Here is a 13908-nt window from a genome sequence, read left to right as displayed (position 1 = left end):
GTGACTTGCCCGGGGGAGTCTATTGTAGAGCCAGGAGTAGAATCCAGATTAAGCAGTAATTCTGATTGAGAAAGGTTTTCAGGACTCTTCACACTGAGTCTAACTGCCTTTGACTTCAGTATTATATAGCTGAAATGTGATAAGGGGTTGATTTCCAAGAAATGTGCAGCACATTTTTAAAAACAAGTCTGGCAAATCTTTTCAACATAAGAACCTTTTCTAGCTTTGACCTCCTCCATTGGAATGCACTGCATAGAGTGCTGTGCTAATGATTATTATATGAGGAAAACCAGATGTGTGCTGAAACAGTATAAATCAGGTTAGTCAAGCCTTCCAGTTATCTGGAACCAAGTCATTTCCCTCTGCATTTATTGGAAATTCCTTGATTATTCAAACTTCAGTGCTTCCCCCACTACATTTGGATTATCAAGGTTTATATCGGGGCGAGGAACCTTTTTTCTATCAGGGGCCATTGACCCACAGAAAAAATCAGTTATGGGCCACACACAAGTTTGGATGTAGGAGTGGGTTCCCACCTGGGGCAGGGGTTTTTGGGGTGCAGTCTCCAGCTGGGCAGCACTTACCTCAGGCAGCTCCCGGTTAGTGGTGCACTGGGGCTAAGGCAGGTTCCCTGCCTACCCTGGCTCTGCGCTGCTCCCGGAAGCAGCCGGCATGTCCGGCCCCTAGGGAGAGGTGCAACCAGGCGGCTCTGCATGGTGTGCGCTTCCCACGCCCGGAGGCTCCATCGTTCCCAGCCAATGGGAACTGTGGAGCCAGTGCTGGGGTGGCTTGAAGTTTCCCTGAGTGCCTCTGTTTCTGGGGGCCGCAGGAACATGCCGGTTGCTTCTGGGAACTGTGCAGAGCTGATTGGACTTTTAACGGCCTGGCAACTCTAGCTTCCTCTCCTCAGTGAGGCGAGCCAGCACTCACAGCTTCAGCCCCGCAGTACCCAGGGGAGGAGTGCCGAGGCTCAGGGCTTCCAGCCAGCAATGTGGAGACTTGCCACCAACCAGATGAAATGAAGCAGCAGGCCGAATCCGGCCCGCAGGCTGTAGGTTTCCCACCCCTGGTTTATATTGTATATATCTGGGGGTTGATATTTTGTAAAAGTGAGCAAAATCTGCATGCAACTGCATGACTAGTTTGCTTGTGTAAATTACTGTGATTATGTGTGTAAACTAGCCAATTACACAGTTAAATGGCAATAGTTACCCAATTTACATATTGAGCTGCGGAGACTGTGCATGAAAATTAGATACACAAGCATTTTCATATATAATTGTGCATCCAACTTTTAAAAAGCTCATTTCCTTAATGGGTAGTGCATATTTACAACACATTGTGCATTCAGATCACCTGAGATTAAGTTACAGTATTTATATCCAGAGAGACTGATTTTTGATGCTGAAGTTGAAATATAAGGTAGTTATTTGTAAATCATGTATAACAGTACTTCTATCATTTTTCCTCTATAGGTCTCCAGTTGCTTTCAGATAGGGAGTAAACTTTATTATCCCCATTTTATGGACAGGAAACCAAGGCACAGAGAGATTGTGAATGGGACAAGGCTTATAGCAAGTCAGTGGTCCAAATCTGCTGACACGTAGCCTGCACTCAATTCCCTACACTATGACTAGCACCAGGGTCCCACTGGTATGTGTTTCAAATACACTAACGTCATAAAGCCCTTTGAAGCACTGTAGCTATCTGCTAACAAAAGCCAGAGGAACCTCTTTTCTTTTCAGTGTAGATTGGTCTAACTGGTAGACTACTTGAAATCTGGGAAGATTCTGGATCTCTGTTTATTAATAGGAAATGATTTTGTTACTGTAAGGATAAAACAACTTGCTTTGATGTCTAGGGAAATTTCCTTCCACCTTGCAGTTAAGTCCAGCAATACATGAGAACCAGAGCACCTGACTGGCAGTGTACTCTGTTTTCATAATTTGGGTCTCTCTCTTCCCCTGGACTTTCCATTGCCACCAGCTTGGCCTCAGCATTGGCAATATCTAGTCATGAGGATGGTGGCAACATAGATGCAAGTCTAAGACTTTCTTTTGGCACCATCTTCCTGGTCTGCCACCATAAAAGTTCATTTTGCAGACACTCATTGTCTGCATTCTGCTTTCAGTGTAGAGAGTCTGCTTCCTAAAATTGCTTCTCTGGCTCACCAAATGCTGTACAGCGAGGGCTGCAGCTCTTATTAATGCTCTCAACCTCATTTCTATCTCTTGCCAATAGTTCATTTTCCCGCTTCAATTCTGTTCTTCTCACCCCCACTTAATGCTACCCTCTATAGCCTATTCACGTAGATATTTATTTATACAGTCTCTCTAGAGTAGTGTTTGTGTTGGGTAGCCTGTAGCCTTCATAATCTGATTAGTGTAGGCATTCATTGATCAGTGGACAAGCAGATTAGAGTCACCTGAAAGCCGATCAGTCTCTGCTGTAACCATTTTATCACAGCAGTGAGGGGACATGCTTTCTGAAAAACAACTTGGTTTTGTTCCTGCCACTGTTAAGTCCAGTGTGAGTGGGGCCACAATACATAGTTTAGTGGATGACAAGCTTTCAGGTAGGAGACTTTTCCCTCTGTTTGCATTTACTTAGTAGGTTGTTTCTTTTCACATCTTAGAGTGACTCTCTTGGACAATAATCTTTAAACGAGGTTATCACTGATTATTCCACAATCAGCCTCTTTGAAGCCTAAGTGAAATCCTGCATATTTGTGTCACAGAAATATATATTTCTGCCTAAGGTACATGAAGTATAATGTTCTACTTGTATAATGTTGACATTGGTTACAGATATGCAGAGCTGTAGCTCTATCTGAAAGCATTATTGTCTAATGTGGTGTAACTGGTAGAGGCAATAGAAGATTTTTAAGAATATACAGATCAGTCATGTTAAACATTAAAAAGTTATACTGAGCTATTAATCTAGGAAGCCTCCTTGGCTACATGAGGCTACAGGACTAGCTGTGAAAAAACATATTTTTGTTGCCTATAATGATCAGAACTAATGTAGTCATCCATGTATTTTAGCAATGTCTTAGTGCTAATATTCCAGCCTTCTGCAGAATGACACAGACACTGAGATCAGCTCTGGGAAGAGTCATCTTAAGGGGCTTGCCCCAGCACTCAGGTGTCCACCTCCCTTGGAGTGCAGACCCAAAAGTATATTATTAAATCCACCTCCTCCCTCAATGTGGAGGAAGGTATGCACAGCCTCTTGTCGTCCCTCTCCCCTCCCCCACCCTCCCATTATAAATTGTACAAATGGGGTTATATTATAAACAAGAAATAAGTTTAACAACTACAAAAGGTGAATTTTAAGTGGTTAAAGAGATAGCAAATAGAACGAAGCAAATAAAACCAAACACACCACCTAAGCTTGTTTCACTAAAGAAATTGGTCACAAATAGTAATTTCTCACCCTAAATGTTGAATTTAGACAGGATGCAGAGTTTCTGTAGTGTGTTTTTTTGTTTTTGTTTTTTTTTTTTACAGACTGGACCCGTGCCTTTTCCATCAGGTTGGTTTCTTTGTCCCTTCAGATACTTTCAGCAGTCTGTTTTTCTTGGGCAGGCAAAAGAGGAGAGTGCTCTTTGCCTTCCTCCCCACCCTTAAATAAGATTTAAATAAGGCAGGAATCCTCTGTTTCTCAAACTTGACCACCCCCTTCCCTTTTAGTGGAAAGTTACAAGAGGTCCAAGATAATTCTTAGTATCAGGTAACGAGACCACCTGACTTAGTAGTGTCACAGTTACATCCCAGGATGCCTCCCAGGAGGGAGAGAGAGTAGTATTTTCACAGTCTTGTTGTTCCTTTCTCATGGCCCATCAAATCTGATGGCCTGTTGTCTGGTGGGTATCTTCCCAATACACACCCAGTTGTAACTGTTACACAGTCCATATTCCTAACTACAGAAATGATACATGCATCCAAATTGGATAATCGCATTCAGTAAATCATAACCTTTCCATTGATACGTTACAGGAGCCATCTTGCATAAAGTACATCTCAGTTATGTTATATCCATATCAAACATATTTTCGTAAAGAATATGGAGTGTAATGTCACAGATACCAATGTGAGATTTCTAAAGATAGCTACAGCACTCAAACCAAGTTTTATGACTCTGAAGTGCCTTCCAAAATCTGATAGGGACGAGGTGTGGAGCATGCTTTCAAAAGTCCTCTAAGAGCAACACTCTGATGCGGAAACAACAGAACCCGAACCACCAAAAAAGAAAATCAACCTTCTGCAGGTAGCATCTGACTCAGATGATGAAAATGAACATGTGTCAGTCCGCACGGCTTTGGATTGTTATCTAGCAGAACCCATTATCAGCATGCATGTATGTCCTTTGGAAAGGTGGTTGAAGCATGAAGGGACACATGAATCTTTAGCGCATCTGGCACGTAAATATCTTGCAACACTGGTTACAACAGTGCCATGTGAACGCTTGTTCTTACTTTCAGGTGACATTGTAAACAAGAAGAGGGCAGCATTATTATCTGCAAAAGTAAACAAACTTGTTTGTCTGAACAAGTAGGACTGAGTTGACTTGTTGGCTCTAAAGTTTTACATTGTTTTGTTTTTGAATGCAGTTTTTTTTTACATAATTTTACATTTGTAAGTTCAACTTTCATGATAAAGAGATTGCATGACAGTACTTCTATTGGATGAATTGAAAAATACTATTTTTTTACAGTGCAAATATTAATTAAAAATATAAAGTGAGCACTGTACACTTTGTATTCTGTGTTGTAATTGAAATCAATATATTGAAAAATGTAGAAAACATCCAAAAATATTTCAATGTTATTCTGTTAACAGTGTGATTAATTACACGATTAATCACAATGTTTTTAATCGCTTGACAGCCCTAGTTGCCACATATACAAGGAGGGCAGTATTAAACCCTCCCTGAGGTGAACTGAGAGACAAATGGATAGTTTTGAGGCTAGGGTAATGTGCATATACTGCTTTGTATCTATGAGGAGCTTTCTGTACATACTGATATCTAAAGAATGGAGGCCTGGGGAGTCCAGAGAGAGAGTGAGTGTCATAGGACAGTATACGAAAGTGTAAGTGAGAATATCTGCAGAAATGGCACTAGACCAGTGGTGGGCATGAGCAAAGTTGCCAGGGTGAGAAGAAAGGAAAGTTCAGGATCAATGGTTGCATCAAGTTTATGGACAGAGGAGGTGAATGTGCGATTTGAGTTTAGGGGAACTGAAGAGATGGAGGGCCATGTGTGGATGCTTCTCTTGACCAAGACTTTTTTGTCTTTGAGTCAACTAGCTAAAGGGAAAAGGCTCAAAATGATGCATTCATCAGACAGATTGTGGGGGTAAATATGGAGCAGAGAGCAGTAATGGGGGGGTGCTTTGAAGGGACCCCTCAGCAGTGCACAGCCAGTAGAGAAATCTTTTGGATTTTGTTAAGGTCACTTTTGAGGTTCAGAGCTGAAATACTGCATTACTGACTGACTAATTCTCTGAAAGTTCATGTCCACAATGCTGCTATTTTACAAATGTTTTAGAAGCTCTGGAAAACTGCTATCTGAATTCCTAGAACAACAAAGCACCAACTGTTTGGGCCCTAGAGATGGTCTCCACTATCCAGTCAAGACCTAGAATCCCATGTTCCATTGGAGTGGGGTCAGATCAGGCCAAAGATGATAGGCAGAGCTCTCCTGCCTGCTCAGCGAGAATGTATAGTTAAGGGACCACACAATGCTGTGGTGTAAAGTCTGTGGTCCCATTCGGCAAAGCACCTAAGTATGTGCTTCAGTCAATTCTTAATCAGGAAAGCCCTTATGAATGTGATTCTGTAGCTTGCTGAACCAAGGTCTTCATCAGGAGGAGTTGGGAATGATCAAGTTACTTATGGTGACACTGCCAACTGTATATTAGGGAGGTCATCTCAGCCTTCTGTACCACACTATCATTCTATATATGCCAGAAGTGTTACAGAAACACTAGATTTTGTGGGTGTATAGAAAGGTTTGTATCCCCCATCCTCCACTTGTGATGCTAGGTGTCTGAATTACCATCAGACCAGCTGCACAGATCTCAGAGGGAGCTATATAAATCTTTAAAAGTGAGCTCAAACAGTTCTTCTATACCTACAAATGATGTGATTCAAAGTCAGTTATTTCAGGAATTTCCAGGGCTGGAAGTGAGTTTTACTGAGGTGCTACGAATTTCTCATTTTCCAGTAGCCAAATGCAAACCCCATTTTTAGCCCTGCTGCACTGCGAGATATCTGAGTAAAACTTGTGACATTTTTATGTATAGAAAAGTTGGTACTGGTACATGACTGAAAATTTTGTGACTCCATTTAACCCTGCAGACCTGTCACACAGCCAGTTTTCCGCTCAATTTGGGCAAGTCGCATCACCTATCTGTGCCTCAGTTTCACCAGCTGCAAAATTAGGATAATGACAATGACCTCCTTTGTAAAGTGCTTTGAGATCTGCAGGTGAACAGCACCATATATGCACTAGATAGATAACTCCATACCAAATCTGATCAGAGATTGAACCAAGGGGCACTTTGTGAATTGAAATAGAACAACAGGATTGTACTAGGTCATTTGGATATTCCTCTGAAAACAAAGGCACAAACCTACTATTAGTAGAAACCTGTATCCTTAACTAGTTGCTGCAGGATGAAATTCACCTCACCCAAAACCTGAATGATGGACTCTGTGCAGGTGGTGTGCATTGAGGTTAGGCAGGAGTAATGGACAAACCCCTTTCTGCCACCCGTGTGCAAAGTTCTGAGGCCACTGGATTGGTGTAAGCATGGATCTGCAGCCCTCCCATAGTCAGCCCTGAGCCAGCCCCAGAGCTGAGTGTAGGAAACAATTAAGGCAGCCAACCGTGTGAAATTATTCTGGTAGCAGAACACCAACTCAGCACAGTCCCTATGCTTGGCTTAAGTAGTGCTAAGCATCTTATGCTGCTCTCCACACCATGGACAAATTTTGCCCATAGGGTGGAAGAAACACTACAGCATCTCCAAAAATATTTATAAGACACGTACTGGCTAATGTGGTCCAATTGGGCAAGTATGGTTTTTTCCATGCATTCAGTAATTTCAATATTTTAACACCTATTTATTACCATTCTTTGAGGATCTTATTGTTTTATAAACATTAAGCCTAATACTTCTCTGAGGGCAGTATTTATCCATTTTACAGTTGGAGGAATGTAAGGCAGAGAGAGGTTAAGTGACTTACTGTGGGTGAAAGTGGTAGAGCTAGGGAATAAAGCCTAGACAGCTTGTACAGTTGTATTTCATGGGAAGTATTTCAGTGTAGCTTCAAGCTAATCAGGCATTCCTCTAACTTGCAGTTGCATTGAACATCGTAGAACATGTGGCGTGTTACTCACTCTTTGCATGGATAACCCTGGATCTCGGTGTGTTCTAAGTCCTATTCAGTTTTCAAATTAAGAACCAATTGACTATAAGCAAGGTCACTCTAATTCTGCATCATCTTTACAGAACAAACGCCAAATAAGCCAACAATCTATTTAGTCTGGTGTCACATCTCTGATGGTGGCTAACCTAGTTGTTATGGATTAAAAAGTAAAACTTCTATAATATACCTGGAGAATTTTTTTCCTGAGGGTTATTAGCTCATGTAATTTTGTCCCTGTTTAACTCCAAACACTCTCTTTTAAGTTATTTTTAAAAGTTACTCTTGTCTTGATATTCTGTGACAGTAAATATCACAGATTGAGGTGACGTATTTTAGTTTTACTACAGCAAACAGGTCCGTTCTGTTCTGTCCATACGTATAGCTCCCATTGTCACTAATGGGAGAAGTGTGCCTGAATCTCCACACATCAAGACTAAACACTTTTTTAATAGCCAAATTCTGCCATCAGTTACACCGCTGTAAATGCTGTATCTTAAACAGAGGTGGCATAGGTGGTAACCTGCCCCAAAGATCTGATATTTAAATCTGGCACTCCATTAAATGCAGGCGTAAGTGATGGGAGTTGGGTGTCTAAAGGAAACTGTCATGTCACTGGTTTCAGAGTGGTAGCCGTGTTAGTCTGTATGAGCAAAAACAACGAGGAGTCCTTGTAGCACCTTAAAGACTAACAAATTTATTTGGGCATAAGCTTTCATGGGCTAGAATCCACTTCATCATGCATCTGATGAAGTGGATTCTAGCCCACGAAAGCTTATGCCCAAATAAATTTGTTAAGTCTAAGGTGCCACAAGGACTCCTCATTGTTTTTGTCATTTCACTAGATCTTTAACTGACATTGCATGTACGTGCTACATAGGAGACAAAACATGGGCTTTTTTAAAAGCAAAATTGGCATGAAGTACCCTAGGCACATAGAGATTTGATTATTTCTTGTGGTGGTTTTAACCAAATTTGCAAGTTGTGCAAAACTTGCAGAGAATGTGTTGATCACATGAATTTAGGTCTAAGACAGAAAAATGCCTTTTAGGAAGAATGAGGGACAAATTAGATGAATGTCAACCCATACCAATTTTCTATGTAATCAGCCCTCTTTTTTTATTGAGTTGACAGCTCTGTTAATCTGCGATCTGCTAACAGTTGGTGATATTTACATTGGAAATAGAAAGGAGTTCCACCTTCCTGTGTAAGTGTGTAATTCCAGTTGATGGCTGGGGAGGCTGCTACAGAACTTTAACTGTACATGTGTGTGAATCTGTGTTGGAGAGACATTAGTGGAAACTGCAGCTTCGTTGTCTGAGTTTGCTCACAAGGAGTGATTTCTGGAGTTAAGTCTTCTCTTCAGCTCAGTTGATTTATTAGCCTCTGAGCCAAAACAATATTTAAACACCATAAATGGTAAACGCTGCTCAAAGAGTCCCTACCCCGGGATCAGGGTAGGCATTATTTGTCTGCTTTACCATTGACTCTGGCAAACAGATTCCTCTGGTATAATTAAGTCTTTTTATAAGACTAAACAGTAGGTTTGCAGCATTCTGAGTACAAGGCAGCAAACACTTCATTCTTTGCATACCCTTGACTGTAACTGGCTTCACGCCTGATCCTGCGACAAACTGAGCATCCTGAAGTTGCAGTGATTTCAGTGAGGGTTGATAGCTCTCTGCTCTTCACAGGGAAGTGGCCCTGTGTGTGGGTGTACTTTTATACCCACGTAGAGTATTGAGAATAGAAGGAATGTTTGTCGCCACTGAACACCAAGAATATTAAAATTGCCATAGCCAAACAGACCAGTAGCCCATTTAATTGGCACTCTGTTCCCTACAGTGGCCAAGAGCAGCTACTTAAAGTTGCAGTGGAGGGCTTTATGCTAATTATGCAAAAGCATATGAAAGAGGGAATTCCTTCCTGACCTCGTTCAGTGATCTGTTTGTCCTCTGAAGCATGATGATTGATTAGACCCACTAAAAATTCCTGGCCCCATTGATATCAATGGCAAAACTCCCAAATAAGATTTTACCCATTTTTCTCAACTTTGTGTGGCTTAGAAATCCTACAGACTGGCTGAGGGGAGATGGCAGCTTACCTTAAAATTCTGGAATTTTGGAGTGTATTTTCAAGGGACCAGGACTCCGCCTCTCTTTCTGATAGGCACAGTTTCTGCCCACCAAAATAGAACATGGGCGCAAGTCTAACTACTCCAATTTGTGCTCAAAATTCATTTGGGATTACCACTAGCATCCCCAGATGAACTCCCTATTAGCTGTGTTGGTTCTGCAGGCCTCACAAGAGTAAAAGAAAAAAAACAAAACTTTTTTTGGCCCTGAAATCGGCCCAGTGACTAATTATAACATGAGAGAAGAACCACATACAAGTCATTTATATATAGTCCCTTTTTTAGAGTAGAGCCATGCTTAAAGACTTGATATGCTAGAAGATGACTTTCCTAGGCAGGAACAACAGGGATTGACACAGAAGTCAATATTCCAAACCTTAATGCTACAAATACTGCGAACTATTGCAATGTACATTTCTAAGGATTGCTGTGAATGAAGCCAAACTTCATTTGGTAGGTTTTTAGGAGATAACATTTAGCAGTTACCTATTGTAGGTAGAGACAAGGTGGAACCAAGGTGCCATCTCTGATCACATTCAAGCTTTGAAAAAGATTGGATCCAGATCCTCCCATGTGTCTCAATGTAACTTTAGTGCCAGACATAGGAATCAAAAGGCCATGGTCTGATTAGTGATGTTTGTTATTCTTCTCTCATGTATATTTTTCATATTAGAAGAGATTTGTTTGTTGCATGGTTTTCAGACAAATGTCTGAATATATATATATATATATATATATATATATATATATATATATATATAAAATTACACAACTGGCATGTAGTAGGTTTACCCACCCTATAGTGCAGCATGAATTTCTCATTAATTTTCTCTTGCAAGTATTATGTTCACCAATGGCACTATTTGCAAATATTTAATAATAACAAACAATAAATGTGGGTTCCTCAATTTACCCTTCTGTAATATGGATCTACTAATTGAAGATGCACTCAAACCGTAGAGTTCTGATACAGATCTAGACTTTCCCGAAGTCCAAGTGTGTTTTGGCCTAGATTTTTAAAAGTCTAGTAATAATAATTTACAATGTACAGAGATGTGGAGGTTCAATTAATATAAAGCACTATTGCAATCTGGAATCAAAAGTGGTGATAGAATTGTAAAGTATTATTCATCGGAGTAGGTGTTTTTATAGGCAGTAAAGAATTGGCGCAGCAGCTATAGAGAGGTGAATTGCATAGTGTTGATTATTTATGCCTGCAAGCAAATGAGGACAGAATAGAAATTGTATACCTGTGCATAAAAGGCCATGCATCTGTTTCCTGTCCTTTTCCAAAAATGCTAGGACCCTGTCTGTCTAGTAGGAAATCAGAAGCATTTGAACTTTGTCTCTAATCTCTCTGGATTTAATGCACTCGATGGCTGTTCTTTTAATAAATAAAGAATTGGATGCCTGTTAAAGTGGCTTTTTCTAATCAAAAATGAATCATTATGGGAGAGGAAACACTGTGGGAAAATCCTATATTACTCCTGCTTGGTATAAGATACATGTGGGTGTATAATGTAGCCTTCAAATGCCTCCCTTTCTGTTTCTAGTCTTCCAGGCCAAGGACTGTGCTCTTTGGACTGATAATTATGGAATCTATTTGTTTTCTCTCTGGGCTCTGCATCCTATTACTCTGTTTCCCAAGGATCTTAAATTTTAAAACCAGAAGGAAGGGATAAATGCAGGAATTGCATGATTTTTATCCACCACAGTTCATAAAGGGTTGATCCAAAGCCCACTGAAATCATAGGGAGTCTTTCTATTGAATTCAATGAGCTTCAGATCAAAACTGGTTTTAAGACATCAGCAAGAATTGTTAAGCTCTGTGCACAGGAAGAAGATCAGTACTTTTAGACTGGGAATTTCAATGGAGCCTAAGGGAGTTCACCACCAAAATCCTATTGATAATCAATAGTCTCTTTGAAAATCCAGACTTAATTCAAGGGATAGCATAGACTATACTGTCCTGCATTATTTGGTCTCCTGTATGAAGCAAACAGCTGTTAAACTGGTGCCTATTTTTATAAATTACAGTAAAATATCCCAGCTGTTAAACTGATTACATTTTTTAAAAACAGATTTATAAAATTTGCCTTAATTCTTCATCAGACCATTTAACCATCTGTTTAACCATCTTGATTGCTAGCACTTGGGATGATTGTAAAGACATAATGCAGGAGAGCTGAGTGCAGCAACTATGTTGAAGTTCATTTAAAAAAATAAACATCCCACGGTTCAATAGGTTATTTTTGTCATCATGACAATTTTCTCATGTGATAGCTTCTGGCTTTTTATTCTTAAACTAAATCTAAGGCTGATAAAGCAACAGAACAGTGAATCAGAAAAATGGAGGAGAGAAGTCAAAAGGATGTAGTTTGTTGTAATGCTTAACACTAGCTGAAGTTGAGGTTACTGCATTTCACATTTGGTGCATCAAGGCTAGGAGTGCAGGCAGAGATGGGGATAAATTAGGGCCTTCATCCAAAACCTCGAACCAACCTTTGTTGAGGTTCCAGATTTTTCAATTAACTCTCTTCCCATTTGACTGCCTCTCTACCTCTGGCACCAGAAATGCCCAAAAAATTCATAGGAGAAGTTGTTCCTGCCAGAAGTTTAGTGAGACACTGCTTTCATAAGATTTCCAGACCGATTTCTGAAAAGGAAGCAGTTCAAAGAAGCATCTGAACTCCTGGGTTAATATGGCAGAAAGGGCTTGGGGGAAGGGGTCTGTGAGAGAGAAATCCCAAGCCACCCCAAGACCTGCCTCTTGTTGTATAGGGTGTGCTGTCAACCCTTTGTTCTTGAATATTATGTTTCTCTTGTCCCGTCCCCCCACCCCCTTATTCAAGTGTTTGGAAAGTCACTAGTTCAATTCCCAATGACATGTGTGTGGTTAGTTGGTGACTGGTGGTGGTATGAGTGGGCGTGGTCTGCATTTGTGGGTTGTTAAATCCCAGGATTACTCCAAAGACTTGTTGCAAACTGTCACTCTTTTTCCAAGAGAAAAAAAAATCAGTCAAAATACTTAGCTAAATATTTTCAATACATGGTGGAAACATATAGTGCCTATATACTTTCATCATAAATGGGCATGAGTTATTTATTTAGCCTGTAATTATAGTGCCCTGTTAATGTTTTATCTTTTTTCATAAAAACTCACAAGACATTTTGGAAGCAAATCTACGCAAGGTGAAATAATGTGTGTGAAACTGAAGAAAATAGGTTTTCTTCCAAAGTAAGTTAGGAAAATATTTGTGCAGCCTTGCTAACAAGTCCATGAAGTATTAGAATGCAGTCTGCAGCAGGTTTTAAGTTACTGTAATGCATTATTGTTTCCAGTGTTGTAGCCATGTTGTTCCCAGGATATTATAGAGACAAGGTGAGTGAGGTAATATCTTGTATTGGACCAACTTCTGTTAGAGAGAGAGAGACAAGCTTTCAAGCTTACAGAGACCTGAAGAAGAGCTGGTCCAATGCAAGATATTATCTCGTCAACCTTGTACTGCAATATGTGATTTACAAAAGGAGAGCTGGGTAATGATTAAGGCCCAGATCCTGCAATTTAATCCTCCAGCACAAGCATGCCGCATGAGTAAAGCATTCCACTCTAGCACATCACATTGTAAAGTTGGATCCCAAAATAAGAAAGTGTGGCTTTAGACCAAGAGCCGACGATACTACAAGAGAAAACCCATATTGTCAGAGTCTAGCGTCCATTAGAAGTCACAGCTTTGTCAGCATATCCATTCAATTTTCCTAAGCATAATTAAAATCCAGTGTCTTGTGTCCTTTTTAGAGGATGGGACATTACATGGAATAAGTGGTCATGGTTTCCTTTTAAACAGATGGTGTTTAAAATCCAGAATTTAAGTCTCTATAAAATAAGCCAATTTCAAGATTAGAAATAAATGGCAATGATGATAATCTGCTTTAAAATACCAGTGCATGCAGCACACTGTGTTTGAACAGGAATAGCTTAAAATCAGATTGTTCCCTGTAAGACACATCTTTGGTGGGGGGGGGTGTTAAATCTGTTTTGTTAGTGCTGTGTGTTTCTGAAAAAAGTATGTTCCGGTTTCTTTGTAGTCAGTCTCTTCAACCGTTCATTTATTGCACTCTAATTAGATTGTAAGCCCTGGGGCAGAGGCTGTTCTTTGGTTCAGTGTTTGTACAACACCTAGTACAGTTGGGTCCTGCTTATGACTAGAGCCCCTAGGCACTATGGTCATACGACTACTAGGTGTCATAATTTGAATGGGAATACTAGTTATCTTAGCCATGATTGAAAACATTTGGTTTGTTCAGTCTGGAGAAGAGAATTGTAAGTGTGGGGAGCCG

At 40.3% G+C, this 13908-nt stretch overlaps 1 protein-coding gene across 6 annotated transcripts in view; it reads left to right on the top strand.

Moving 5' to 3' along the window:
* The window catches only part of MYLK (myosin light chain kinase), a 334343-nt gene that overhangs the window by 201291 nt on the left and 119144 nt on the right, over positions 1-13908 (top strand). Inside the window, exon 1 of one of the 6 annotated variants that reach the window (XM_043504947.1) lies at positions 2399-2575. The exons of the other annotated variants lie outside the window; for them this stretch is intronic. Coding sequence (XP_043360882.1) covers positions 2479-2575 — 97 coding nt within the window. The 5' untranslated portion in view covers positions 2399-2478. Of the gene's footprint in view, positions 1-2398; positions 2576-13908 lie in introns of those variants that run through there. 6 annotated transcript variants of the gene reach the window in all.

The sequence above is a fragment of the Dermochelys coriacea genome, chromosome 11 (genome assembly GCF_009764565.3).
Source record: "Dermochelys coriacea isolate rDerCor1 chromosome 11, rDerCor1.pri.v4, whole genome shotgun sequence".
NCBI lineage: Eukaryota > Metazoa > Chordata > Testudines > Dermochelyidae > Dermochelys > Dermochelys coriacea.
Note: the sequence above shows the minus strand (reverse complement) of the source record. Positions and strands in the feature narration are given on the sequence as shown.